The sequence below is a fragment of the Ascochyta rabiei genome, chromosome 17, assembly GCF_004011695.2.
Source record: "Ascochyta rabiei chromosome 17, complete sequence".
In the NCBI taxonomy this organism is placed as follows: Eukaryota; Fungi; Ascomycota; class Dothideomycetes; order Pleosporales; family Didymellaceae; genus Ascochyta; species Ascochyta rabiei.
In genome coordinates, this window is record NC_082421.1 from 812501 (window position 1) to 836454 (window position 23954).

The following is a 23954-nucleotide window of genomic DNA, read 5'->3' on the forward strand; positions in this document are numbered from 1 at the left end:
ACGACGGCAGCGGTATGCCCAGCCCACCCGAGTCGTTTTAGACGATTGACAACGTGGTCCCAGCCGGCAAAACAGCGACGTCTATTCCAGAAGAAGTCGCACCGCCGTAAGCTCAACAGCGGCGAGCACACCGTTAAACTGGCCTTGAGCGGTCTTTACAGCCAAACTATCCACTTCATGAAACTGGCACCAGAAGGCCACAGGACGAATTCTGGCTAGGTATACAACTTTAATGCTCCAACTATTGCTATTTCCTCTTTACGCCTAAAGACTGGCACTGGCGCTCACGCATGAGCCCGGTTATTGTACCAATGATGGATTTGGCGTTTCGCATTGCGCGGTCGTTGACCGCTTACTGACCATGATTTACTGGTTATGTACTGGGCTGGCGGTGGGATCGCCATTTGTATACCCATCGGTTTATGTTTGCTTGCTTTCTCTTGCGCATGGTGGCATGCAGTGGTCAGGATCTAGCAGTGGAGGGCTGCAGGCTTCGTAAATTTCTGTCCTACAGATGCGATGCGGCATTTGGGTAATGGTAGTGTTCAATACAGAGCCCAAGAAGTGTAACATGATCTGGTATCCGATTTGGAACATATGAGTAGTGTGGACACTGTGCATGACGCCTATGCAGAACCCTGAACCCTTGAGATGCACAAGGGTTTATGCTAGCTACTAGCTTTGCGAAATATTCCGTAAAAACCTCAATGAGCATCAGAGACTAGGGAGAGAACAAGACAATCGTTTCCAAATCTAACACAGTGGAGCATGATCTGCCGGCGACGTCAGTCTCGTATCACCCTTTGCAACTTGTTTCCATAGCCAACGCGCTCTTTGATTGAACTTGCCAGATTTTCACGGACAGTGAGATAGGGCAGCAAACGTGTTATCAAGCATATTTTTCGATGACGAAGCAGACCGTGACTGAGAACGTTGACACTGCTCGTGTCTAGTAGATATGAAAGTCATCCGTGAAACATCAATCAGATAAAGTGCAAGACAGCGAGGAACTCCCGCATCGAGAGGGATAGACTGATTTGCGGTACGTGAAACTGTGGTCGAAGGTGCCGAGCTGAAATTGCATGATGTTTTTAGCGCATTATCTTTTCCCTTCCCTGTCGCAAACCTCCCATTCCACTTACACGCCAATGACGTGCACAAGTGAATCGGCGTCAAAATCTATCTAATCATCCTAACGTACTAGTAAGTCGTATTGCAGCTGCTCTCGCAAGTCTCTTTTTGCTTATGCCTGAGGCTAACGTGCCACCAAGCATGGATCTGTTTTGAACGGGACTTATGACCTTCAGACACTTCACTCCACCGCCTATTACAACGCATCAACACTCACGCGCATCACACCGCGTCGCTGCATCCTGGAATCTCATCTGGCCGTCATTTCCATCGCGCTGCACTCTGTCTCTTCAATCAATCTCAGTCGTTTCTCTTTGATTGTCTATTGAAAACCGTTGCAGGCTTCTCGCCCTTGGGGGCATATTTTTGCAACCATGAGTTTGAACGGCGATTCAAAGCTCACACACGACCAGTGGAACAGCAAGGCACCCATGCCTTCCCCATTCAAGAACTGGCTAGAGACACACGGTAAAGATGCATTCAAAGATTTTCGAGAAGATCACCCCACAAGCAAACTTTCGTACGAGGCCTGGTGTCAAACCGAACAGGTCTACGGCGGATATTTATTCTACGCAGCTTCGATGATCTGGGACGAAGATGGCTCCTCCGTGCGTTGATGACAGGAATTTGCAATCATGATTATTTCGTTAACAGAAACAGGAAGATGAACGCACAAAACGCCGTCGCATTGCGCGTGTTCCGGACAACGATCCGAAAAAGACAGTGTTTACCAACGGAAACGGAGCGCCGCGTACTGCGGGCTCAGCAACACCAATGCCGGTGGCAAACTCAGGTGAACTAAGTGCGTCTGGCAAAAGAAAGAGAAAGCCGCGAAAGAAATATCTGGTAGGTCCACAGGTCAAATATTGCAAGGCTAGCCCACTGACGTTTTCAGTCGCAGGAACTCGTAGCATCTGATGAAGAGCTAGAAGAGCGGGTAGAGGCTACACCAGCCAACAATGGAGCTGCAGCACCCACAGCGCCAGCTATCGCTGTCAACGGCCGACGCAAGTCGAGTTCGCGGAAGCCCCGGAAGAAGCCTCTTGTAAGTAATTTGCACGAGCTGGTATACTGCAACGCTTATCAGATCAGTCTGAGGAAACGATATCGCCCGAGGACGAGAATGACGATCCCATGGAAATTGATGCCGCCTTCATTGCATCTCCTCTCCCCGTCAGATCTGGTAAGTCTTGCTTGCCCCAGATCGATGATCGTTCTTGCCCCCACTTTGCGAGATCTCATCAACAAACGATTACGAATACCGCTTGGTATCTCCTTCCCATCTCTACGTCCACTCGCAGTCTTCAAGAAAATCATGTTGATACTGATTTCCCTTCAGCTCCACGTACAGCCGCTGCGACGAAACAGCTAGAATCACCAAAGAAGGCAACACTAAAACAAAGCTCAGTCAAGAAGTCAAGAGAGTCATTTCTCGTAAGATTGCCCTTCCATCTTTGGGATGCTGTAAACTTAGATGAGAAGTCCGAAGAGATGGTACTTGATAAGGACTCCGATAACAAAGGTGCTTCTGTCGCTGAAGTCTCACGACCCGCGGTCACGCCAGCTGCCAAACCTAGTGCCAATGCCGAGTTCGGTGTAAAGGCAGACACAAATACAGATCAAGTCGCAGAAACAGCGACAGCCGAAGGCACACCAGACCCGTCAACTGCAAACACTAGACGAGGATTGCGCAACCGAAAGCCTGCGCAACAACGGCCGTACTACCACGATGCGCAACTCTTTGAGGATACAGAGACCGGTTCTGAAGAAGAAGGTAGTCTTGAACTGTCCTCTCCAGCGCAAAGCCGAAATAATTACGACATGTCCGATTTTCCTGCTGGTGCTCTCTGGGACATTCTTATCTCAGAGGTGGACAGGCTCTACGATCCGCCAAATCCCGAATGTGGCGAGAAACACATGAGCCCGGAGAGGCTTGGTGATGTAGACAACGACCTACCCAAAACCAAGCACTTCAAAGGCAAAGGGCGGGCGTGGAAGAAGGAGGGGTCAGATGAGGATGAGGAGTTCACACCAAAGCAGAAGAAGGCCGCGAAAGCCGCGAAAGCCAAAGCTGACAAGGCAAACGCTAAGGCGGAGAAGGCTGCTGAAAAGGCTGCAGCCGATGACAACCCCAAGCAGAAGAAGAAGATCGGGCGGCCAAGGAAGAGCAATCTGTCCGAGGACGCCGTCCGCGATGAGTCTGATAACGATACAAGCGTACTCGGGGGTGAGACTAATCCTCAAACGACACCCACACAGCCGCCGAAACGTGGTCGAGGACGTCCACGCAAAAGCGCACTATCCTCCGAACTCGTGCGTGACGACTCGGAAGACGAGGCTCCAGCACCAGCGCCTAAGCCAGTAGAGCCCCGGACAATGATCGACTCCACAACCCCACCCAAGCCCAAATCCACATCTCGCCCGTCTACAGCGACCAGCACAACGCATGTGGCGACACCCAAGAAGCGCGGCCGCCCACGCAAGTCAGACATCAGCACAACACCCGCAAAGTCGTCTGCTACAGGGGCCGACGAAACCGAGGCCCATGTACCACAGCGACGCGGCTCATCCGCCACCTCACCAGCAAACGCAGCCAAGCCAAAAACGACGCGGGCGCGGACCAGTATCTCGTCGGCGCCTGATGCACCCACGCCGGTGTCAGCGTCAGCGTCAGCATCAACGTCAACACCAGTTTCAACAGCAAGGGCAATACCCAACTTGAACCGCGGCGCCGCTCTTGTCGAGTCGCTGTACCCCCGCGAGCCATCACACGCTCCATCTCAAGCTTCGCCAGTATCCACACCAGCGCCCACGCCCACTGCGCCCGCGAGTCTGTCAATAGGAGAACCGGCTTTTGCGTCGACGGAAGCGTCGGTCCAGCCGCCGCTGGAAGTAGAGGGAGTAGCCGCGAAGGAAGCAGAGACGAAGGAAGCAGAGATGAAGGAAGCAGAAACGAAGGAAGCAGAAACGAAGGAAGCAGAGACGAAGGAAGCAGAGACGAAGGAAGCAGAGACGAAGGAAGCAGAGACGAAGGAAGCAGAGACGAAGGAAGCAGAAACGAAGAAAGAGGAGAAGGAAGAAGAGAAGGAGAATGAGGAGAACAAAGAGGATAGAGAGGATAAGGTGGATACACATGATCCACCAGACCCTACTCCCATGGATCAAGACCGGGAAATGAGCGCAAGCATGAGTCTGAGTTCCGACAGCGAACTGTAGTCTTGTGCGAGAAGCATAAGCCCGCGAAGCCAGGTAAAGCCAAAGGGAAACAACTCCCAGAAAAACAACATCAACAACAACAGCAACGACAGACATCTTCAGCGCCGCTTATCGGGTTGGAGAGACCAATCAGCCAGCTGGCCGATGAATGCGTACGAGGGGATCATTTGCACGAAGAGCAGCCCAGCCCAGCCCAGCCCAGCCCAGCCCTGAATGAAGGAGGTAGGTAGTCAAGTCTGCACACAGACCGCAAGTCCGCATGGTCCGCTTGTGCCATTCATTGGTGCTGGATCGAACGATACTCTCTCACGGTGGAAGAGAGGGAAAAGGGAAGGTGTTGTTTGATTGGCTGGCTTGGCTCGGTTGCCTGCCTGCCGTTGATGAATGGGCCCTGCCGCAGCGTTGCACGTGCAGGTGCAAGGGAGCGAAGAAACATAAGAGTAGAGAGATGCATGGGAGGATGCGATATGAGGATGGTGGTGGTTTACAATACAAAAAGCATAATCATCATCATCATTGTCGTCTTGTCATGTCATGACTGGGGTAATCAAGGAAAGGATAGGATCGATTAGGTGGGACTACCTTGTGGGCGGGATCAACGGATACGATCCCGTGCTCTATGGATGTCGACAGTGAAGAGGAAGAAAGAAAGGAAAGTAATGGTACAATCTGATGTGGGGAATCTACACAGCCAACTAGGATAACGACAACGACAAGGATGGCAACGGCACGAATCAGTTCTTACCGGCTAGAGCCAGACGCACGACCAATGGTGAAGACAACCACGATGACCACCGCCAACACGCCAATCGCACCGGGCAGAAGCAGATCGTTGGGCACACCGGGAACGACTTCGGGCGCCTGCGCCGGGGGAGCGGCCGGACCTCTGCTCTTGGACTTGGGCTGGGCGTCTTCCTCGTCCTCGTCGAAGAACTGCTTGCGCTCTCGCAGGACCGACTCGGGTGGGGTCACCGGCTTGGCCAGCGCAGGCTGGGGGTTGACTTCCGCCGGCATGGGAGACTTGTGTGGGTCGTGGACGAAGAGATCGACTTTTTCGCGATGCGCAAGACGCGATAGGCTAATCGCCTCGACGAGGTCGTCGTAGGTGGTTATGGAAACGCTGTCGCCTTCGTTGTCGAGGTAGCTCAGAGCGAAGCCAGCCTTTGAGATGTTGCCGTTCTCGAACGTGGGCGTTCCACCGATGGAGTCGACTTCCGAGCCCAGTTTGCCGGCCACGCTCGAGACGAGCTCTTCCATGCCAGCCGAGGCAGTGACCTGCAGACGGTGCACGCGGCCGCTAGGAGCCTTGAACTTGAAAGGGAAGGGCGTGTCTTCGACGGCGGTTGGGTGGGCGCTGGCCACGGCGGAGGGAGGTGGCGACTCTCCATGGTGAGAAGCTGAATCGTTGGGCAGAACGCTGTCGCCACGGTCCATCAGACCAGGGCGGTCGTTGTGAGACATCATGGACCGAGCATCTGGTGTTCCAGGCATGCGGCTGGAGCCTTCGCCAGACATCATCGACTCTGTGTCGTTGTCCAGCGACAGCCAGAACTTGTTCCAGGCTGGCCCTTCGCTGTCTCCTGTGCTGATGTTGTTGATCTACGGCTTGTTAGGCAGTGCTGTGTACAAGTAGCATGGGTCGTACCTGGTCAAGGGTAGCGTAGGTGAGCTTCAGTACGTCGACCATGCCAACGATCTCGCCCGCATCGCTCATGACGGGCAGGTTGAGGTAGTGTCCGTCGTGCATCTTGCGGAGAGCAGACTGAATGCTCATGTCCATGGGGGCAAAGTCAGGATGAGGGGTCATGACCCTTACGACGCTGCAAGTGGTTGGGTCCAGACCAGCAGCAATGACACGGAGGACGACATCCTTGCTGGTGAAGATGCCGGTGATGGAACCTTGATCTTGGACTAGGACGGCGGTGGTGTGGTTCTCCTTCATCAGCTCTGCGGCCTCCTTGACCGATGTCCTCACAGAGACCGTGGTTGGTGGCAGGCCGGTCAAGACCGACTCCAGCGTAGGACCGGACATCTTCTGGCGAATGGCCTCGACGTATTGAATGATCTGCTGGGGCTGGCTTGAGCCCATTTCTGCCTGGACGCCCTCGAGGGCATCGTAGAGCTTGCGAGAGGAGCTGTAGGCGCGCTCGAGCTTCTCCATGGCATCGTAGAAGCACTTTGTGATGTCGAGGATTCCCGCAATGTCGTGGTTCTCGTCCATGACGGGCAGATGGCGGAAGCCCTTGCGGACCATGAGGTCCAGGGCATCCGTTGCGCTCGTATCCGTCTTTGCGCAGAGGGGGTTCTTGGTCATGATCTCCTCGATGGTGACGTTCTGAGCCTTCTTTCCGCCGCCGACGACTCGGAAAGCCAGGTCCTTTGCGGTGAAGATACCGGCGACATGGTCGTCTTCGTCAGTGACCAAAACGCAGTCTTCCCTCTTGGCAGCCATGAGCTGGGCAGCCTCTGCCACGGTGGTCGAGGCTGAGATCTGGAGCGCAGGGCTCGGCTTCAGGGCCAGGACGGTGCCCGGCGGGGCTTTGCGAGTTGGGCGCACTCGGCTGCCGGGGTTCTTCTTCTTGTTGAGATCCGTCTCGATCTTGCGGCGGATAGCCTAGACGTGGGGCGGTGAGCAGGCGTGGTGGTGCGGTGCGGTGCGGTGCGGTGCGGTGCGGTGCGGTGCGGTGTGGTGCGGTGCGGCGAGGAGGGTGCTTACCTCGTCCCTCTTGGACATCTTTGCGCGGCTGGCGCTGAGCGTGGAGGTGCCGACATCGCTCTGGGATACGTGAGAAGCGTGGGTCTCGAGGGCTGGACGGGGGATGCTAGATGGGCTGTCGACGAATTGGGCTCGTGCAGGCTGATTGCGGTTCTTGGGGGTCCCGCGCATGGTGCCGGTGTGTGACATGGTGGCGGCGGGCTCCGCTGCTGCGCTGGCCGTTCAGATGGAGGTGGTGTGGTGGGTGGAATTCGCCAGTTGTGGGTTGTATGTTGTAGATTGTGCAGCGGTGTTGCGGCGAGCGTGGTGTGCAAGTTGCCAAAACAACGCGTTGCCGAGCGCTAGTCACAAGCTCGAGCAAAGCAAAGCAGGGGCACGAGATTCACTATATGAGGCTTTGAGGCTTTCTCTGAGCCATGCTCTGACCATCTGGCCGACGGTATCTGGCAGAGTCGAGTTGAGTTGGCAGGAGCTAGGCTCTCCGCTAGCCGTGTCCATGTTTCAAGAGGGCATGGCAGCCGAGCTGGGGAATGGCCTGCTGGCGTTTGCAGGAGTCTGCTGGCGTTGGAAGCTGCACAGATGCACAGCTGCACAGGGTGTCTGCTGGCGAGCACGACTCTGCGCGTAGCCACAGCCAACGTCCAGCGAGCATGGCCGAGAGCAGAGCGCCCACGCCCACGCCCACTTCCACTCCCGGGGCCGCAGAAAGGCGAGGGTCGAGTGCATCCACTGGCCGACGAGTGCGGCAACAACGGTTGGTCGGAGCAAGCGAGGAGCCGGCAGCCAATGAATCGCGCCTCGACACGGCCCCCTGGTCCTCTCTCTTGCTTTTGCTGCGAAGAACATTTTTGAAGCTGTTTTGGCGGGGCTGCGACTGCGACTGCTACTGCCACTGCCACTGCCACTGCCACTGCCACTGCCACTGCCACTGCCACCCGCCTCTTTGCTCTTCCCACAAATTTCCACGGCAACCAGACGCACCACCTCTGCAGCCTGGGAGTGCCCCAACACGGCCGCTCCACCACGCACGCAGCACGCAGCAGGTAGCACCAGCTTCACTGCCCGCTCCACTGCCCGCTTTATTGCCCGCTTTACTGCCCGCTTTACTGCCGCTGTACTGCCTGCCCGCTTCACTGCCCGCTGTGCTGCCAACGTCGAGGCAGAGCGCAACAACACCACACCCCACCACCGCTCGGCGCCTTGTGTCCCTTGCCTTCTGCTACCAACACGCACCACCACCACCTCCGCGCGCCGCCGCCGCCCACCACCTCCACCACCTCCACCTCCGCAACCCACGCACGCCATGTCCGTCCTCCCGGGCGAGGTGCACACCGCCCTCACGAGCTTGCTGCAGGGCCTCCAGTCGCCCGACAACGTGCAGCGCACAGCAGCCGAGCAGCAGCTGAACGAGGAATGGGTCGCCCAGAGACCAGAGGTCCTCCTCATGGGCCTCTCCGAGCAGATCGAGCTGGCACAGGAGACCCCCGTGCGTCGTGCAAACCTGCTGTGCTCTCCATGCATGCTGACGCCCCTCGCAGACGCGAACATTCGCCGCCGTCATCTTCAGACGACAGTCGTCCAAGCCTCGCAAGACCCACTCAGGCCAGACCGCAGACCTGTTCCTGACCCTCCACCCGCCAGAGCGCGAGGCCATCCGCGCAAAGCTGCTCCACTGCCTGGCCAACGAGGCCGACAACTCGGTCCGCTCCAAGGTCGGCGATGCTGTCGCCGAGCTCGCGAGACAGCACACAGACGAAGGTACCACCCAACTCGCCACAACACCGTGCATCCGTTGCTGACGACCACCCCCTAGGTGTCGCCTGGCCAGAGCTCCTGGGCGCCTTGTTCCAGGCGAGCCAGTCGCAGGCTCCCGCCCAGCGTGAGAACGCCTTCAGGATATTCTCCACCACCCCTCAGATCATCGAGAAGCAGCACGAAGATGTCGTCATGAGCGCCTTCAAGGGCGGGTTTGCCGACGCCGAAACCACGGTGCGCATCGCCGCCGTCGAGGCCTTCGCTTCCTTCTTCCGCTCCATCACCAAGAAGGCCCAGTCCAAGTACTTTGGCCTCGTTCCCGAGATCCTCAACATCCTTCCCCCGATCAAGGATTCCAGAGACGCCGACCTACTCACAAAGGCTCTCATCTCCCTCATCGACCTCGCCGAGGTCGCGCCCAAGATGTTCAAGCCGCTCTTCAACAGCCTGGTTCACTTCAGCATCTCTGTCATCCAGGACAAGGACCTCGGAGAGACCGCTCGCCAGAACGCTCTCGAGCTGATGGCCACCTTTGCAGACAACGCCCCGCAGATGTGCAAGAAGGACCCCAACTTCACCAACGACATGGTCACCCAGTGTCTGTCGCTCATGACGGACGTAGGCGCCGACGACGACGACGCCGACGAGTGGAACGTATCCGAGGATCTCGACGAAGAGAGCGACTCGAACCACGTTGCCGGTGAGCAGTGCATGGACCGCTTGGCCAACAAGCTCGGTGGGCAAGCTATTTTGCCTCCGACATTCAACTGGCTGCCTCGCATGATGACCTCTTCAGCATGGAGGGACAGGCATGCAGCTCTGATGGCCATCTCCGCCATCTCAGAAGGGTGCCGCGAATTGATGATCGGAGAGCTGGACAAGGTCTTGGATCTCGTCATCCCCGCTCTGCGTGACCCCCACCCCCGCGTGCGCTGGGCTGGTTGCAATGCCGTTGGCCAAATGAGCACAGACTTTGCTGGAACCATGCAAGGCCAGTACCACCAGATCGTGCTGCCGAACATCATCCCCGTGCTGGAGTCTTCAGAGCCCCGTGTGCAGGCGCACGCTGCTGCTGCCCTCGTCAACTTCTGCGAAGAAGCCGAAAAGGACATTCTCGAGCCGTACCTGGACCAGCTCCTGAACCACTTGCTCATGCTTCTGCAGAGCCCCAAGCGATTCGTGCAGGAGCAGGCCCTTTCGACCATTGCCACCGTTGCCGACTCGGCGGAAACGGCATTCGGGACCTACTACAACACCCTGATGCCGCTCCTGTTCAACGTCCTGCAAGAAGAGCAGTCCAAGGAGTACCGACTGCTTCGCGCAAAGGCCATGGAGTGCGCTACCCTCATCGCTCTCGCCGTTGGAAAGGAGAGGATGGCTCAGGATGCACTCAACCTCGTGCAGCTGCTCGGACGCATCCAGAACAGTGTGACCGAGGCCGACGACCCGCAGGCATCTTACCTTCTCCACTGCTGGGGCCGCATGTGCCGAGTCATGGGCCGCGAGTTTGTCCCCTTCCTGGCTGGCGTCATCCCTCCTTTGACAGAACTCGCCGGCGCAAAGGCTGATATCCAGCTTCTCGACGACGAAGATCAGGTCGCCCAGATCCAGGACGAGGAAGGCTGGGAGCTCGTCCCTCTCAAGGGCAAGGTCATTGGTATCAAGACCAGCATTCTCGACGACAAGCACATGGCCATCGAGCTCATCGTCATCTACGCTCAAGTCTTGGAAGATGCTTTCGAGCCATACGTCAACGACATCATGGACAAGATCGCTCTTCCTGGCCTGGCATTCTTCTTCCACGACCCCGTGCGTGTTGCGTCCGCCAAGTGTGTGCCTGCTCTCCTGAACGCCTACAAGAAGGCACACGGCCCGGAATCGACGCAGCTTGGCCAATTGTGGGAACGCACTGTGGAGCGCGTTCTCGAGGTTCTCAGCACCGAGCCCGCAATCGACACTCTTGCAGAAATGTACCAGTGCTTCTACGAGTGCTTGGAGTGTATCGGCAAGAACTGCCTGACGCAGACTCACATGGCTGCTTTCATCGAGAGCGCTCGCAGTGTCCTGGTCGATTATCAGGAGCGCGTAAAGGACCGTATCGAGGAGCAGGCCGAGAACGAAGATGGCGAGGAGGCGTCCGAGGAGATGCTGTTTGCCATCGAGGACGACCAGAACCTCCTGTCCGACATGAACAAGGTAAGCACTTGACCTGCTGCTTGTTTGCAAGCACACAACTAACCCGCTTCAGGCTTTCCACACAATCTTCAAGAACATGGGCACACAGTTCTTGCCCCAGTGGGAAAAGCTTGTGGACTTCTACTCCAGCGCCGTCGTCAACCAGGACCCCACACAACGCCAATGGGCTATCTGCATCTTCGATGACGTCCTCGAGTTTGCCGGGCCAGAGTCGTGGAAGTACAACCAGCAGATCATCCAACCGCTCATTGCCGGCATGCAAGACGACGTTCCTGCGAATCGGCAGGCTGCGGTGTACGGTGTAGGTGTCGCTGCGCACAAGGGCGGCGAAGCCTGGTCGGACTTTGCAGCTGCCTCCTTGCCCACGCTCTTCCAGGTCTGCCAGCGACCCAACGCGCGCAACGACGACGATGTTTTTGCTACAGAGAACGCATCGGCAGCCATCGCCAAGATCCTCCTCCACAACACCGCCAAGGTCCAGAATTGGCAGGACGTAACCACTGCTTGGGTGGATACACTGCCCATCGTCAACGACGAGGAAGCAGCGCCTTTTGCCTACAGCTTCCTGGCACGACTGATCGAGCAGCAGAACCAGGCCGTCTTCTCACAACCCGCAAAGGTTTTCGCCTTTGTTGTCCAAGCGCTCGAGGCGGAAACACTACAAGGCACAACCGCCACACACGTCGTCTCTGCCGTCAAGAGCCTCATCCAGGCCACCAGCACAAACCTGGGCCAGGTCGCTGGCAGCCTGACTGCGGAGCAGCAGCGCACAGCTCAAGCCTATTTCAGCTAGGAGATGAATGGGTATAGGCTACCGCATCCGTTGAAATGGCAATGCAAGTGAAGAATGAGTGGTTGAGGACAGCTCAAAGACTCCAGAGCGATGGCCTGCCCCTCCTACGTGGTCGTGAACGAGACGGGGGACTGCGCGAGGAGGCACGGCACCGCCGTAGCTGCTGTCATCGGCGTTCGAGGAAGAAGCAAGGCACACGGCGGCATTTGAGTTTGTGGTGTGGAATCACTCCATGTGATGGGGGTGTATGAGGTGGAAGGTGGATGGAAAGCGGGTGTACTTGGTTAGACTATTTCATCACAGATTCCCCCATTTCCCCAACCGTAGGACCCCGGTCCGAACTATCTACACGAAACATGTCCGATGCTGAGTGATCCAAGGCTCGCGTGTCATCGGCTTCAGAAAGGGTGGTCAACCGCGTACCTCTTGGATAGACCACGATGGTGTACAACACAGAAACTCTCCAATCCATCTCGGGTCCAGTCGTCCGTCTGCCCTCGTCGTTCACAACAGCCATCAGTGCAACGCATACCCGCCATCTCTGCAGCACCGACCGCTCCGTAAGCCAAGCCCCCAACTTCCTCTTCGCATCTTGATCCACGACACAGAAGGCGACAGAGCCCCCGATATGCCGTTGTGTAGGTTCCAAAGGAGTTGGTGTGGTTGTCGAGCCTGAGGCGTCACGACCGAGTAACGGGTTTGAATGTCATGGTTCGTGATTTCGGCCAAGGAGAGTAGGGGCGAATCTGCATTGTTCCACGTTGCCTTCTCGATGGCGGCCAAGGCCGGTGGTGACGCGGTATCACCCAGTCACGAGGCCTGCACACCGGATGTAGGTGCGGCTACGGCAGAAATGGTGATTGTGGACAGGCTTCGAGAACTTGCTTCGTCAGCGCCAGCGTTCGTATCCCACCCCATCGTTTTCACGCAAACTGCAGAAGACAATGTTTTGCGCAGTTGTAATGTCAATTCGAAATGGGTATCTTATTTTGGTTCTGGCTTGTGCGCGTTGCAAGGAATCTCTATGCTGCTGCTTGTGCTTGCTGCTGCTGTTGTGCGGCGTTTTGTATCTGGATAATCTGTAAAAGTGGTCAGTCCACCGAGCTCAGCCTGCACAGGTTTGGGACCCATACCTCGATTTTCACCTTCTCGCTCTTATCTTGGATGCCCTTGATCTGTGTCTCGAACCGCCTGATCTCCTTCTCGATGAACTCCAGACGTCCGTTCACTGACATCAGCGCCTCGGTCTTGTCTTGCTTCAGTAGCACTGGGCCAATCTGCTTGTAGATGTTCGCATCGTCGTCGAGAATGTCAAACTCCTGTAGATACTCGTGTCAGTACTGTCCAGTCCTTGAGTCCCGAGCCTCGTACCTTCTTCACGGTGGTGTTCTCCTGCTGCTGTGACTCAAGCTTCTGGCGAGCGTCTACGGCCGTTCCGAGCTCTGTCTCGCTGTCAGTAAAGACTCCTGACATGTCACAGTTTTCCCACCTGTCTGCAGGCCCTGGTAGCTCTCGGTCAACTCCTGGAGCTTCTTCTGGACTTCTGCCATGATTTGTTGTTGCTGAGTAACAGCTTGCCAAAAGTTTCGTTTCAGATCGCGCGGAGCACGCGAAGGTGGGATGTCGAGCCAACTGCACTGGGCCTAGCGAATCGCGGGGCTAGACTCGGGCCTTGGCTGGCCATGTGCATGCCAACCTGGAGAGGACTCCCATGCTTCACTGCACTGCAACAAAGCTCGCCCTGCTGGCTGCTAGACTTTTCACTCTTCAAGTATCTGCCAAGACACGGTTCTGGTGAGCTGCCTGGGAAGCAAACAAACAACGCTGCGCCAAACAACCGTTGCCCCGCGCCGTCACATCAGCATCTTGCACTCGACTGCCGACGCGGCGCGCTTTCACGAACACCGACCCTCTGAAAGAAGCTGCGGCCACTAGCCTTAAACAATCGCAAAGATGAGCCAGGCAGACTTCCTGGGCCGTGCCATTGAGCAGGTCAAGAAAGCTATCGAGACGGACACTGCAGGCGATTATGAGGCGGCGTATCAGCAGTACTACAGTGCGCGTGAGTAGCAGCCAGACCATCGGACGGGGATGGGATATCAGCTGATATTACGCAGTTGAGCTGTTCATGCTTGCCCTGAAATGTATGTTGCAACCAGCCCGGGTGTGGTCACGTCCAAGGCCGCACACTGACAACGAGCAGGGGAGAAGAACCAGAAGTCAAAGGACATGATCCGAGGCAAGGTTGCTGAGTACATGGAGCGCGCCGAAAAACTCAAGCAACACCTGAACCAGAACGACGCCTCAAATCGCAAGAAACCATCTGCCATGGGCGCAAATGGCAAGTCGGCTGGAGGCAGTGGGAAGGGTGGCAAGTACGTGAACATAAGAGAGGCCATGAAACTGGACAGTGAAGCTAACAAAATGTATAGGGATGACGAAGATGGTGAACAAGACGCCGATTCGAAGAAGCTCCGCGGTGCGCTCGCGGGAGCGATCCTGACAGAGAAGCCCAATATCCGATGGGAAGATGTCGCAGGTCTAGAGGGAGCCAAGGAGGCGTTGAAAGAGGCTGTCATTCTGCCCATCAAGTTCCCGCATCTCTTTACTGGCAAGCGACAACCATGGAAGGGTATCTTACTATACGGGCCGCCCGGTACGGGTAAGAGTTATCTCGCAAAAGCAGTCGCAACAGAAGCGAACAGCACGTTCTTCAGTGTTTCAAGTTCCGACCTGGTCAGCAAGTGGATGGGAGAATCAGAACGGTAAGCCACTCTTGCCACTAAACGCTTTCTGCTAATTTTCCGCAGGTTGGTCAAGCAGCTCTTCGGCATGGCCCGCGAGAACAAGCCCTCCATCATTTTCATCGACGAGATCGACGCCCTCTGCGGCCCTCGCGGCGAAGGCGAATCCGAAGCCTCACGACGTATCAAGACCGAGCTTCTCGTACAAATGGACGGTGTAGGCAAAGACTCTAAAGGCGTTCTCATTCTAGGCGCGACAAACATCCCCTGGCAACTCGACTCGGCCATTCGACGACGATTCCAACGGCGCGTACACATCAGCTTACCCGACACACCAGCACGAATGAAGATGTTCGAACTGGCTGTCGGAAATACACCGTGTGAACTCAGCCAGGCAGACTACAGGCAACTTGCAGACTTGAGTGAGGGGTACTCCGGCTCAGATATAAGCATCGCGGTGCAAGATGCGTTGATGCAGCCCGTCCGACTCATCCAAACAGCTACACATTACAAGCCAGTAAGTCACCAAGTCCCTCCCCCCTTGTGTTTTTCTTGTTTTCCCTCCACTATTTCGCCTGCTAACATTCCACAGGTCGAAGTCGACGGTCAAATAAAATGGACGCCCTGCTCACCCGGCGACTCCCAAGCACAAGAAAAGTCCTGGACCGAGTTGGACGGCGACGAGCTTCTCGAACCGCCACTGCGTGTGCGCGATTTCGTCAAGGCGATCAAGGGGAGCAGACCGACGGTCAGCGGTGAAGACTTGTCCAAGAACGCCGATTGGACCAAGGAGTTTGGCAGTGAGGGCGCGTAGACAGTGAACGAGGACGAGAGACGCATGCTGCAGGGAGACAGAAAGATTTTGTTTATACGAAGGCAGATGATGTTCCCTGTCTGTTCTATACCGATTGAGCGAATGGATTGGTGGTATGGCGTTTTGAAGGAATGAGTCCGAAGGACAAGAGCATTCTATGAAAGCATGACGATATCAGTTTCCCGCACGTCTTGCAGTCAATCTCGGAAGGTTTTGCTGTCACTGCAGCGCTGCCGAAAACAATACAGCACATAACGAAGTGAGGATGAGGAGGTAGTTTACTAATATTCATTCGTAGCCCTCAGGCAAGGTATTGTAAAGCATTCTCGTACATAGGGTCATAGGCCGACAGTAAAGACCGTCCTTCCACCTCGACACCCGGGTATCATATCAGTATCTTCTCAGATCGCACTTAGTGCTTGCCAGCGCCGAACACACCCTTGACCTTGTCGCCAATGGACTCATGGGTGGAGCCGTGCACATTGTTGTCCTTTGTGCGGCCGACCTTGTCGCCTAGGGACTGGGCAGTGGTCTTCTCGGAGTCTGATGCTGTCAGTAGAGTGCCTGACGGCGACTAGTTACAGTGGACGTACCAGGCTGCGACTCGCGAGCGATCTTGTCGCCGGTGCCAGTGAGGGACTCCTTGGTCTTGTCGAGGGTGGACTTGGAGGAGTCGGGGGTCTGAGGGTTGTTAGTGGTGAGTTGTGAACGAGCGCGTGGAAGTACGAACCAGCTTCTCCCCGGCCTTGGTGTGGAAATCTTTGCGGAGTGCCTCGGACATGTTTATTGTTGTTGGTGGTGCCGGAGTTTGAATGTTTGGTAGTTAGATGTGGAGGTTTGATGATGAGAGTTTCTTCCTGGGCTCAGAGAGGCTCTATATATGCTCCAGGCGCAGACAAAAGAGACGCAGCTACGTCATCAACAGGGCCATGTCTTCTTGTGATAGCCGTTGGCAGGTGCCAGGTTCACAAAATCTGACGATCATCCAGTCGCGACTTCCAGAGCTGGCTCGTGAGCAGGAACGCAACAATACGTCACCCATCGCATGACGGACGTTGCGACACCAGAAGCGACGCAAGTGGTGGGATCTTCTTGCTTGTTTGCCATTGCGATTCAATATGACAGGGGTTGTTGAATCCAGCAAGTGATGTCCGAAGCTCCACGTTCGAGACCTGTTTGCTGCTGAGCATCACTGTGTCAGTTTTGCGTCACTCCAACTCACGCGACCAAGTTCTACACAAACACCAGCCTCTCAGAGCCTTCAAGACTTGGCCACTTGCGATGTGCAAAGACAAATGTCGAAAGTTGATGCACATGCAAGCTCGACGGGCCCCTGCATGTGGGAAGCTGCCCCACGTGTAATGACGTCACAGCTCATCAAAGTATTATTGGTGTCCTCCAGAAGCCTCTACTTAGCTCTCATGTTGCGGGAACAGCTAGATCTATCTGAGCGCGCAGTCTTTAGAAACCCGTGAGATATTCGCAGCGGCGACCCTCGTCTCTCCGTCGACAACCTGGTGTCAGAGTTCATCCATGTCTACGTCTGTGGACGGCTATACCATCGGTGACTCGCTCACCGTCAGTATGCGAAGCTTTGGGAGTAGCGATGCAGCTGCTCCTGTATGGTATGGCATCGCGCAGGCAGCGCATGAGTGGGCTTCTGGGTGACAAGTCGGGAACAACTTTGAATTCAAGCCTGAGGATGGCATCACTGCTCAACTTCATGCTGAAGAGTTCGCTGTCGGTAGCTGCTCATGCAGCTATTGCCGCTTTCTGCTCCTCCTCATCGAAGATATCGCCTCCGTCTTCGCCATTGATGTGCTCAGAAGATAATGTGGGCGAGGCTTAAACTGGCGAAAGAGTTGCAGATGCCAAGGAGCTCTCGGTTGCTGCAGCTATGAAGGGCGTCGTTTCAAGAACCATTTCGCGAGGATGGGGATGAGGTATGAGGGGGGCGTTGCAAGCTGCTAGGAACCGCCTCTGAGTGCGGAATGGCTGTGGTCATCACATGGGTGAAGAGAAGCACGATTTCGAGGTGAACGTACGGAAGAAGCCCTCTTTGTTGGCCAACTAGGTCTGTCCGTGTCTCTGCTGGTGACTTTTCACCTTCGTCACCCTCTCCACCCATCACGACTGGAGCTATTGCTGCTTCTGCAAGAGCACCAACAGCATCTTGTAGACATTGCATGATTTTTACCTCCCCCCTCCACACACACACAAACACAACACGATATCTCTACAGCGTATTCCCGGAAGCCTATTGGCGATTCTGCCATCTCCAATGCGGTCATGCAATGGATCTTGACGCCCGAGTAACGTAGCTTACCCGCCGATGCCGTAACGCTGTTACGACTCGGCGACAAATTCAAACGATTTATAACAGCTCGTCATATGTCGGAACGGTTCGGATATGACGTCCAGGGACGTTCAATTACTTCGTCAACAGTATTAAAGGTCAAGTAGCGGATGATCCGCCAAACAATCTATCTCTTCAGTATACAGCTCATCCTTCCAACGATCAATCATTCGAATGTCGAACACCAACAAAGGCTCTGAGATCCCTACCACAGGAACACGCACCAAACTTGTATCCTCAATTGACCAGTTTCTCAAAGATCAATCGTTGCTCCACCTTGGCGGCGATGAGGACTTCCATGGCGAGCGACGCAAGCATCTCGAGGTCTTCGGTTTCCACAGCATCCCCAAAGACAAGCAACATCCAATTGGCGAGGTAGAGTTTACTGCCGTCCGAGGTCCACACGGTACCATCCCAGTCCGAGTCCTGTATCCCAGGAGCGGCGAAGAGAAGAGGAAGAACGGCGAAGCCGGCGCTCTGATCTACTTCCACGGCGGCGGCTACACAGTCGGCAGCGTCGACGAGTTCGAAAATGGCCTGAGATTCCTAGCGGAAGAGAGCGGCGTCCAGGTCTACGGCATCGACTACCGTCTTGCGCCCGAGCACAAGTTCCCAACGCAACTTGACGAATACTCCGCCGTCATCGACTGGCTGCAGTCGTCAGGCGGTAAGGAGCGCGGTGTGCACCCGGATCGTGTCTCTGGCGGCGGCGACTCAGCAGGCGGCAACATGACAGCAGCCATCTCGATGCGCCGTCGCGACGAGAACAAGAAGCCGCTGAACTCTCTGCTCCTGCTCTACCCCGAGGCACGTCTTCCATTCGACACTCCAGCCGCCGTCGAGAACAACTCAGGCTACTACCTGGAATGCAACGGTATATTCTCGTTTGCGGACCACTATCTACCAAGAGGCACCCCGCCAAGTCACAAGTATGTTTCACCTGGTATGCAAGAGGTTGAGTACTTGAAGGGGCAGTGTCCAGCTAGTATCTACACTTCTGGGTTCGATCCGCTGAGGGATGTGGGTGTTGAGTATGCGCACAAGTACAAGAAAGCCGGGAACGAGATCGTCTGGCGACACTATGATGGCTTGACACACGGATGGTTGCAAATGACGGCTTGGAGTGGCGAGGCAAAGGATGCAGTCAGAGATGTTGCCTCAGATCTGAACAAGTACTCATATCGAAACTGAAGAAGTGATAGTTGAATGATGTAACGAAGAATGATTTTGTGCTTTTGTTGGTAGTCACCACTACTGTCTACCGTCTACTTTCGTCCTACATCCAATCTACCATCCACTCAGATCACAACGTCAAAAGTCGTGATACTTTGCCATTGGGCAGCGCAACATGGTGATGCGAGGTATCCATACCGACAAGGACTACACAAAGCACTGTGACGTGCCTAAAGCTTAACCTAAAGACCCCCTTGATTTCATGTAGGTGCTTTCAATAGTAGCCCAGTCAGGTTTCAGCCCCAAGAGGTGCTAACCTTGGAATCCAAGCGCACTGAGCTCCTTGCGGATGGATTCTTCGGTACCAATCTTCTTAATCTGAGTATCCTCGAGCTTCTCGCCGCCGGCTTGCCTCATCTTGAGCTCGTCAATGGCGCGAACTTTCTTTAGCAGGCCACGAATCTTCTTGTCCTGAGGGTTGCCACCGTCGCCAGGGCTAGTGACGGTAAGATCGGGAGCAGGGGCGTTCGTGGTCTGGACTGGAGGAGGAGCTCGAGCATCCTGACTACGCTGCTGCTGCTGGCCATAGCTCTGGCGCTGCTGGCCATCTTGAGGTCGAGCACGGCGATCAGGGCTGTTGCCGTAAGCACGCTGCTGACTAGGACTCCTGCCGTTCCCGTAGCCTCCATTCTTACTGTGGCTGCGCTGACGGCCATCACGGTTCTCACGACGTTCAGGGCTTCGGCCAGCTGGTCCAGTGGGCGCGTCGGCAGTCAGACCGGCGGCCTTGTCGGCAGCCTCGCGAGCCTTCTTCGCTTCACGCTTCTTCTTGTTCTTCTGGGCTGCCTTGGACAGCTCTTCCCCTTCTCCAGTACCAGAGAGGCTGACACCGCCTCCAGGAGCGGCACCAGGTGGCAGATTTGCAGCAGGCTCGGCACCAGGCACCGGACGGCGGCCGCCTCTGCCGAAGCCGTTCTGGAACCCAACATTGGTCGAAGACACTCCAGTGTTGGTGTAAGCTGCACCACCCTCGTCTTCGCGCTTGAAGAGGAGGGGAGTGGCAGTTCCTCTCGCACCAGGGGGGCGGTAAGCACCAGCAGGCTTCGAGGGGGTCTTCTGGGTGCTTGTGAATGCAGCCGCTGATGGGTGAGGTGCAGGTGCAGTCAGCACGTTATCCAACGAGTGCTGTTGAGGCGATTGCGGGCGCCAAGTAACGTGGTACAACTCAGTCAGATCCTGGTTGTACATGAGAGGTCCAGTGACATGGTAAATGCGAATGCCGTTGTCGACACGAAGACGCGGGCTGGTAGTCGCTGTAAGAATGTGTCTGCCATCGGGGCTCCACTCGCAGTAGGTGCAGTTGGCGGCCTTGATGGTCGTGACCTTGTGGTAGTTTCTCTCGAGATCGTAGATGTCCATATCTCCAGCCAGGTTGCCGAAACCGGCAACATACACGAAGCGACCATGCGGTGAGAAACTGATGGTGTTCCTTGGGCCCAGATCGAAGCTGTGTTGAGCAACAGCACGAGCATTGAAGATGGTGGTCTTCGCCGGCATGTAACCGTACACGACACCAAACTCTTTCGAGTTTGGCGACCATGAAACGTCGTGGATCGGACCCTCCTTGTCAAGCTGGATGCGGGAGTCAAAGGAGCCGTTAGCGCTAAGGATGTACATGTTCGTCTCGCCATAGTAGCTCTTGTTGGTCTTGTCGACGTCGGTCTGAGCCAATACGATCACGCTCGTACCCAGATCGTTCCACTTCAGCTGGACCTTGTCGCTCTTGAAGAAAGTCTTTTGCGACACAGGCGAGTTGAATTGAGGGACCTGGAAGACCTTGACTGCGGCGGGCATACCCTATGTTTCTTGTTAGTGTGTCTCCTTGTCTGCCGAATTCGAACGTACCTTGCGCTCCGGAACGAAGACTGCAACTGAATGGTTCTTTCCGGGCGACAGGGCAAAGTCTGTCACTCCCTCCTCGCGCAGCTTGTTCCAGGGGTTGCGGAGATCCTCGGACTGGAAGAACTGCACCTCGTTGGTGACAGTGCGTGCGCAGAACTTCTCGTCGGGGGAGTATTGCAGATTCCAGCCAGTCTGAGACTTCTGGACGTATTCGCCAACCACTGTGCGCTCGGTGCGCTCGGACTCGTCGGGCAGAGTCTTCCAGACCTTAAGGTTCTTCTTGGCGTTGCCGTCTTCATCCTTCGAAGGCAGCTGCCATGTTATGATGTAGGTGCCCAATGGCGAGAAGCCGATCTGGAAGACGTTGACTGCGGGGACGGTGGAGATAAGGCTGCCGTTCGAGGCGTCGATGACCGAAACCCTGTCGCGGTTGTGTCAGTGGGGGTGTTCTGTTTGGGGTGAGGTCGGAGGCTTACTGTTCGGGCGAGGCCCAGGCGAAGTACCTGCTGTCAGGCGAGTAACATTTACAGCGAAGGTTGCCTTCAGGCCTGATGCATCGGTCAGCACAGTGTCAGGCGCAAAGGCAGCCTCAATGGACTCACGGTGTGAAGCCTGGGAGAGCCTCGTATGCGGGGGCCGCGTTGAAGACCCCGATGCCCTTGGAGGTGCGATCTGGCAACGCGCATTAGCGTGGCTCCGCATCTGTCAATGGCGCAACAACATACAAGCCAACTGTGTGGGAGCCGCCATGACTAGTCAAAGTCACAGTAGACGGTACAGAGATGGTGGGCGGGCAAGGTACTGGTGGTCGCGAGTCTGGCTTTGCAGCGAGGGGGTTGCGTTGGCGGTGAGAAAGGCTAAGGAAGAAAGACTGAGACACGTCCGCGTGTGCGCGAGTGACGTATGTCGGAGGCTTGCTAGATTACTTCGTACGGCCAGGGGCAGACTTGGGGGGACGACCACGCAGCGGCAAAGGGGCGTGGGGCTTGTCGACGTCGCAGCGGAGGTCTGGCGAGATGTTCGTGACAGTCATCGAGTGTGAATGCAAACAATTCGACACGCACGAGGCTGTCGCGCTAAGGGCGTCGGCCCGTCGTGATCTTCCGCTCTTTCTGTGGTACTCTACTTCGTAACTCACGCATGTGAAGCCACTAGTCACGCACCACGGACTGCATCAGAGCGTGAACGCTTCTGGTCCTGCTCGAGCATCTTGCAAGTGCAGAACACGGCAACAACCACAATGGACATCTCACTATCAACATGACATAGCTAATCGGTCCAAATGTTCAAACCCCAGCCCGCTATCGCTATCTTAGCGTGTCGGCCGCTGCCGCTGCCGCTGATGCCATCACAAGCTTCCGAGCTCCAGCTTCCCCAGCCCCATCGTGTGCTTCGCTGTTTCCCTTCACCGCCCATGTGAGCTTCCACAGCACTGCCAACATGCCTACCTCTATGCCGTGTCCGTCCATACGGATCCCCATGGAGCTTCTCACACCCACTGCCTTCTCGCAGTTTGGCACCGTGATTGAGAACCCCGCAACATCTCCAAGCTCCAAACTACCGATACCCCAACGCGTACCGCCCCCCAAACATGTCCAGGCCAACCAAGGTTCGGCGACAAAGTACCTGCATGTCACACACATGTCGAACCTCTACAACCTAGCACCGTCTAAGAAGCCTGCGAAAGCTGTTATGAACATGTTCGTGTGCTCGCCGCGGAACCTTAGGGGCAATGAGCCCGGTGAAAGCATGCCCAGCTCATGGGGCGACCTTGACCTGGACGAAGACGAGGATGGAAACGGAGACTACAAGAGGCAATTGCTGGACGTGACAATCCTCGAACGACATCCCTTCACCACGCAAACCTTCATTCCAATCGGTCTTTCGCAGCAAGACAAACATACGCAATACCTGGTCATTGTCGCACCAACACTACCTGCCAGCGCATCAAAACGACACATTGGCCGACCACCCCCCTATCCAACACCCGTAACTGAAAGAAAGAAGAGTTTCAGAGACATCTTTGCGAGAGCGCGACCAGCACCGTACTCTACCGAAGCCATCCCGCCACCCTCGCAATTCGAGAAGCTGCATCCTTCCGCGCGTCCCAAAGGCCCTGGGCTGCCGGACCTCAAGAATCTCCGTGCTTTCGTAGCTACAGGCAGTCAAGCTGTGACCTATGGGGCAGGAACGTGGCACGCGCCCATGATTGTCATTGGAGATCGACCTGTCGATTTCGTTGTCGTGCAATTTGCGAACGATGTTGGGGTCGAGGACTGTCAGGAGGTGGCTTTGCAGTCAGGCAAGCTTGCACAGGAAGGTGTTGTGGTCATGGTAGATACTGATAGCGCGGGCAAGGTGCAGGTTAAGGCTGGCGTTGGGTCGGTGAAAGCGAAGTTGTAATTCTGAATATGTGAAATCCTTTGCAGAAAGGAATATTTGGTATAGCATCTTTCGGTCTCGATCTTTGTTAAGGGAACATGCAGGTCAGTCATAAGTTCCGGGCAGTTGTTGGAAGCATACGAAGAGCTCACCAATATTATGTCTATCTATTCGAGGGACCAGCCAATGAGTAGATAATTGGGAGTTTGATGAGCTTGTTATTGTCACGATACAAGAAACGAGAACAAACGAGAATGGGCCACTTTGGCGTTTGATGTACACGTCCAGTGGGCCTAGCTAAGTTCAACTCAAAGACAGCGACGGTGTGACTACGAACGTGCCGAGAATGTATACAACTTCTATTCCGCTATGCCACTTTCTGGGTAAAAATTACGATTGTGAGTCATGGACCTAAACAATGGACAAGACAAAAACAAAAACTTGTGTGGTTACGACAATGACCTGGTGATTGTCAGATAGGCGAACGCGAAACGGGACCGAATAACACCTACAGGGTTCGAACCTGCGCGACCGAAGTCATTAGATGACTGAATGTAGCGTGTTGAATCCAAGACTGGATGCAAAACAATTCAAGTCTAACCCATTAACCACTCTGGCACATTGTCTTTGTGACGTACAAGGGCGTCATGGTTCCATAGATCATAACATTAGCTCAGATTGATAATAATATACTGCGTGATGTACGAGCAAAGCACACGGAAGCTATCTCAAACTACGTAGCCAAATGCGGGGCACATCGGTTTGAGGACTGAAGT

General features: G+C 55.5%; 10 protein-coding genes and 1 non-coding gene across 12 annotated transcripts in view, besides 12 other annotated features; 6 read left to right on the plus strand and 5 right to left on the minus strand.

The window, feature by feature from the left end:
- Window positions 1-41, plus strand: part of EKO05_0009665 (Transcriptional activator spt7) — a gene marked incomplete at both ends in the record, with an annotated part of 3473 nt that extends 3432 nt beyond the window's left edge. The window contains one exon of the mRNA XM_038942601.2: window positions 1-41. This exon is cut by the window's left edge and continues 404 nt beyond it. Coding sequence (XP_038795046.2) covers window positions 1-41 — 41 coding nt within the window.
- A 1464-nt stretch (window positions 42-1505) lies between these two features.
- EKO05_0009666 (uncharacterized protein) lies at window positions 1506-4347 on the plus strand (the record flags this gene model as incomplete). Its single annotated transcript, XM_038942401.1, has 5 exons — window positions 1506-1739; window positions 1792-1977; window positions 2027-2176; window positions 2224-2314; window positions 2471-4347. The coding sequence occupies 5 exons, from the start codon at window positions 1506-1508 to the stop codon at window positions 4345-4347; spliced, it is 2538 nt and encodes an 845-aa protein (XP_038795047.1).
- Window positions 2735-2784: a tandem repeat.
- Window positions 3789-3841: a tandem repeat.
- A 48-nt stretch (window positions 4348-4395) lies between the features above and the next one.
- Window positions 4396-4442: a tandem repeat.
- An 84-nt stretch (window positions 4443-4526) lies between these two features.
- Window positions 4527-4557: a tandem repeat.
- A 531-nt stretch (window positions 4558-5088) lies between these two features.
- EKO05_0009667 (uncharacterized protein) lies at window positions 5089-7252 on the minus strand (the record flags this gene model as incomplete). The annotated part of the gene is made up of 3 exons (XM_038942603.1): window positions 5089-5946; window positions 5993-6961; window positions 7064-7252. The coding sequence occupies 3 exons, from the start codon at window positions 7250-7252 to the stop codon at window positions 5089-5091; spliced, it is 2016 nt and encodes a 671-aa protein (XP_038795048.1).
- Window positions 6991-7047: a tandem repeat.
- Window positions 7253-7931: 679 nt separating the features above from the next.
- Window positions 7932-7998: a tandem repeat.
- A 73-nt stretch (window positions 7999-8071) lies between these two features.
- Window positions 8072-8113: a tandem repeat.
- Window positions 8114-8284: 171 nt separating this feature from the next.
- Window positions 8285-8356: a tandem repeat.
- A 10-nt stretch (window positions 8357-8366) lies between these two features.
- EKO05_0009668 (importin subunit beta-3) lies at window positions 8367-11807 on the plus strand (the record flags this gene model as incomplete). The annotated part of the gene is made up of 4 exons (XM_038942592.2): window positions 8367-8549; window positions 8602-8821; window positions 8877-11014; window positions 11067-11807. 4 exons carry the CDS (start codon window positions 8367-8369, stop codon window positions 11805-11807), a joined length of 3282 nt encoding a protein of 1093 aa, XP_038795049.2.
- Window positions 9430-9465: a tandem repeat.
- Window positions 11808-12829: 1022 nt separating the features above from the next.
- On the minus strand, window positions 12830-13357 carry EKO05_0009669 (Prefoldin subunit 6; the record flags this gene model as incomplete). 2 transcript variants are annotated; one of them, XM_038942640.1, is made up of 4 exons in its annotated part: window positions 12830-12886; window positions 12941-13126; window positions 13179-13249; window positions 13297-13357. In XM_038942640.1, 4 exons carry the CDS (start codon window positions 13355-13357, stop codon window positions 12830-12832), a joined length of 375 nt encoding a protein of 124 aa, XP_038795050.1. The 2 variants fall into 2 exon arrangements, with proteins under 2 accessions (XP_038795050.1, XP_059493576.1); XM_059637593.1 differs by having other exon boundaries at window positions 12830-13126.
- Window positions 12833-12868: a tandem repeat.
- Window positions 13358-13760: 403 nt separating the features above from the next.
- EKO05_0009670 (Vacuolar protein sorting-associated protein 4) lies at window positions 13761-15365 on the plus strand (the record flags this gene model as incomplete). The annotated part of the gene is made up of 6 exons (XM_038942598.1): window positions 13761-13869; window positions 13925-13951; window positions 14011-14182; window positions 14240-14572; window positions 14618-15068; window positions 15144-15365. The coding sequence occupies 6 exons, from the start codon at window positions 13761-13763 to the stop codon at window positions 15363-15365; spliced, it is 1314 nt and encodes a 437-aa protein (XP_038795051.1).
- A 412-nt stretch (window positions 15366-15777) lies between these two features.
- Window positions 15778-16146, minus strand: EKO05_0009671 (uncharacterized protein; the record flags this gene model as incomplete). The annotated part of the gene is made up of 3 exons (XM_038942740.1): window positions 15778-15908; window positions 15959-16046; window positions 16096-16146. 3 exons carry the CDS (start codon window positions 16144-16146, stop codon window positions 15778-15780), a joined length of 270 nt encoding a protein of 89 aa, XP_038795052.1.
- Window positions 16036-16073: a tandem repeat.
- A 1426-nt stretch (window positions 16147-17572) lies between the features above and the next one.
- Window positions 17573-17594: a tandem repeat.
- A 301-nt stretch (window positions 17595-17895) lies between these two features.
- Window positions 17896-18912, plus strand: EKO05_0009672 (uncharacterized protein; the record flags this gene model as incomplete). Its single annotated transcript, XM_038946910.1, has 1 exon — window positions 17896-18912. The coding sequence occupies one exon, from the start codon at window positions 17896-17898 to the stop codon at window positions 18910-18912; it is 1017 nt and encodes a 338-aa protein (XP_038795053.1).
- Window positions 18913-19206: 294 nt separating this feature from the next.
- On the minus strand, window positions 19207-21546 carry EKO05_0009673 (uncharacterized protein; the record flags this gene model as incomplete). Its single annotated transcript, XM_038942454.1, has 5 exons — window positions 19207-20751; window positions 20800-21217; window positions 21273-21344; window positions 21399-21468; window positions 21522-21546. 5 exons carry the CDS (start codon window positions 21544-21546, stop codon window positions 19207-19209), a joined length of 2130 nt encoding a protein of 709 aa, XP_038795054.1.
- A 690-nt stretch (window positions 21547-22236) lies between these two features.
- EKO05_0009674 (Ureidoglycolate lyase) lies at window positions 22237-23199 on the plus strand (the record flags this gene model as incomplete). Its single annotated transcript, XM_038946911.1, has 1 exon — window positions 22237-23199. One exon carries the CDS (start codon window positions 22237-22239, stop codon window positions 23197-23199), a length of 963 nt encoding a protein of 320 aa, XP_038795055.1.
- Window positions 23200-23680: 481 nt separating this feature from the next.
- On the minus strand, window positions 23681-23804 carry EKO05_17t2. The gene has a single exon. It is a non-coding gene; the product is annotated as a tRNA-Ser (tRNA).
- Between the last annotated feature and the right edge of the window lie 150 nt (window positions 23805-23954).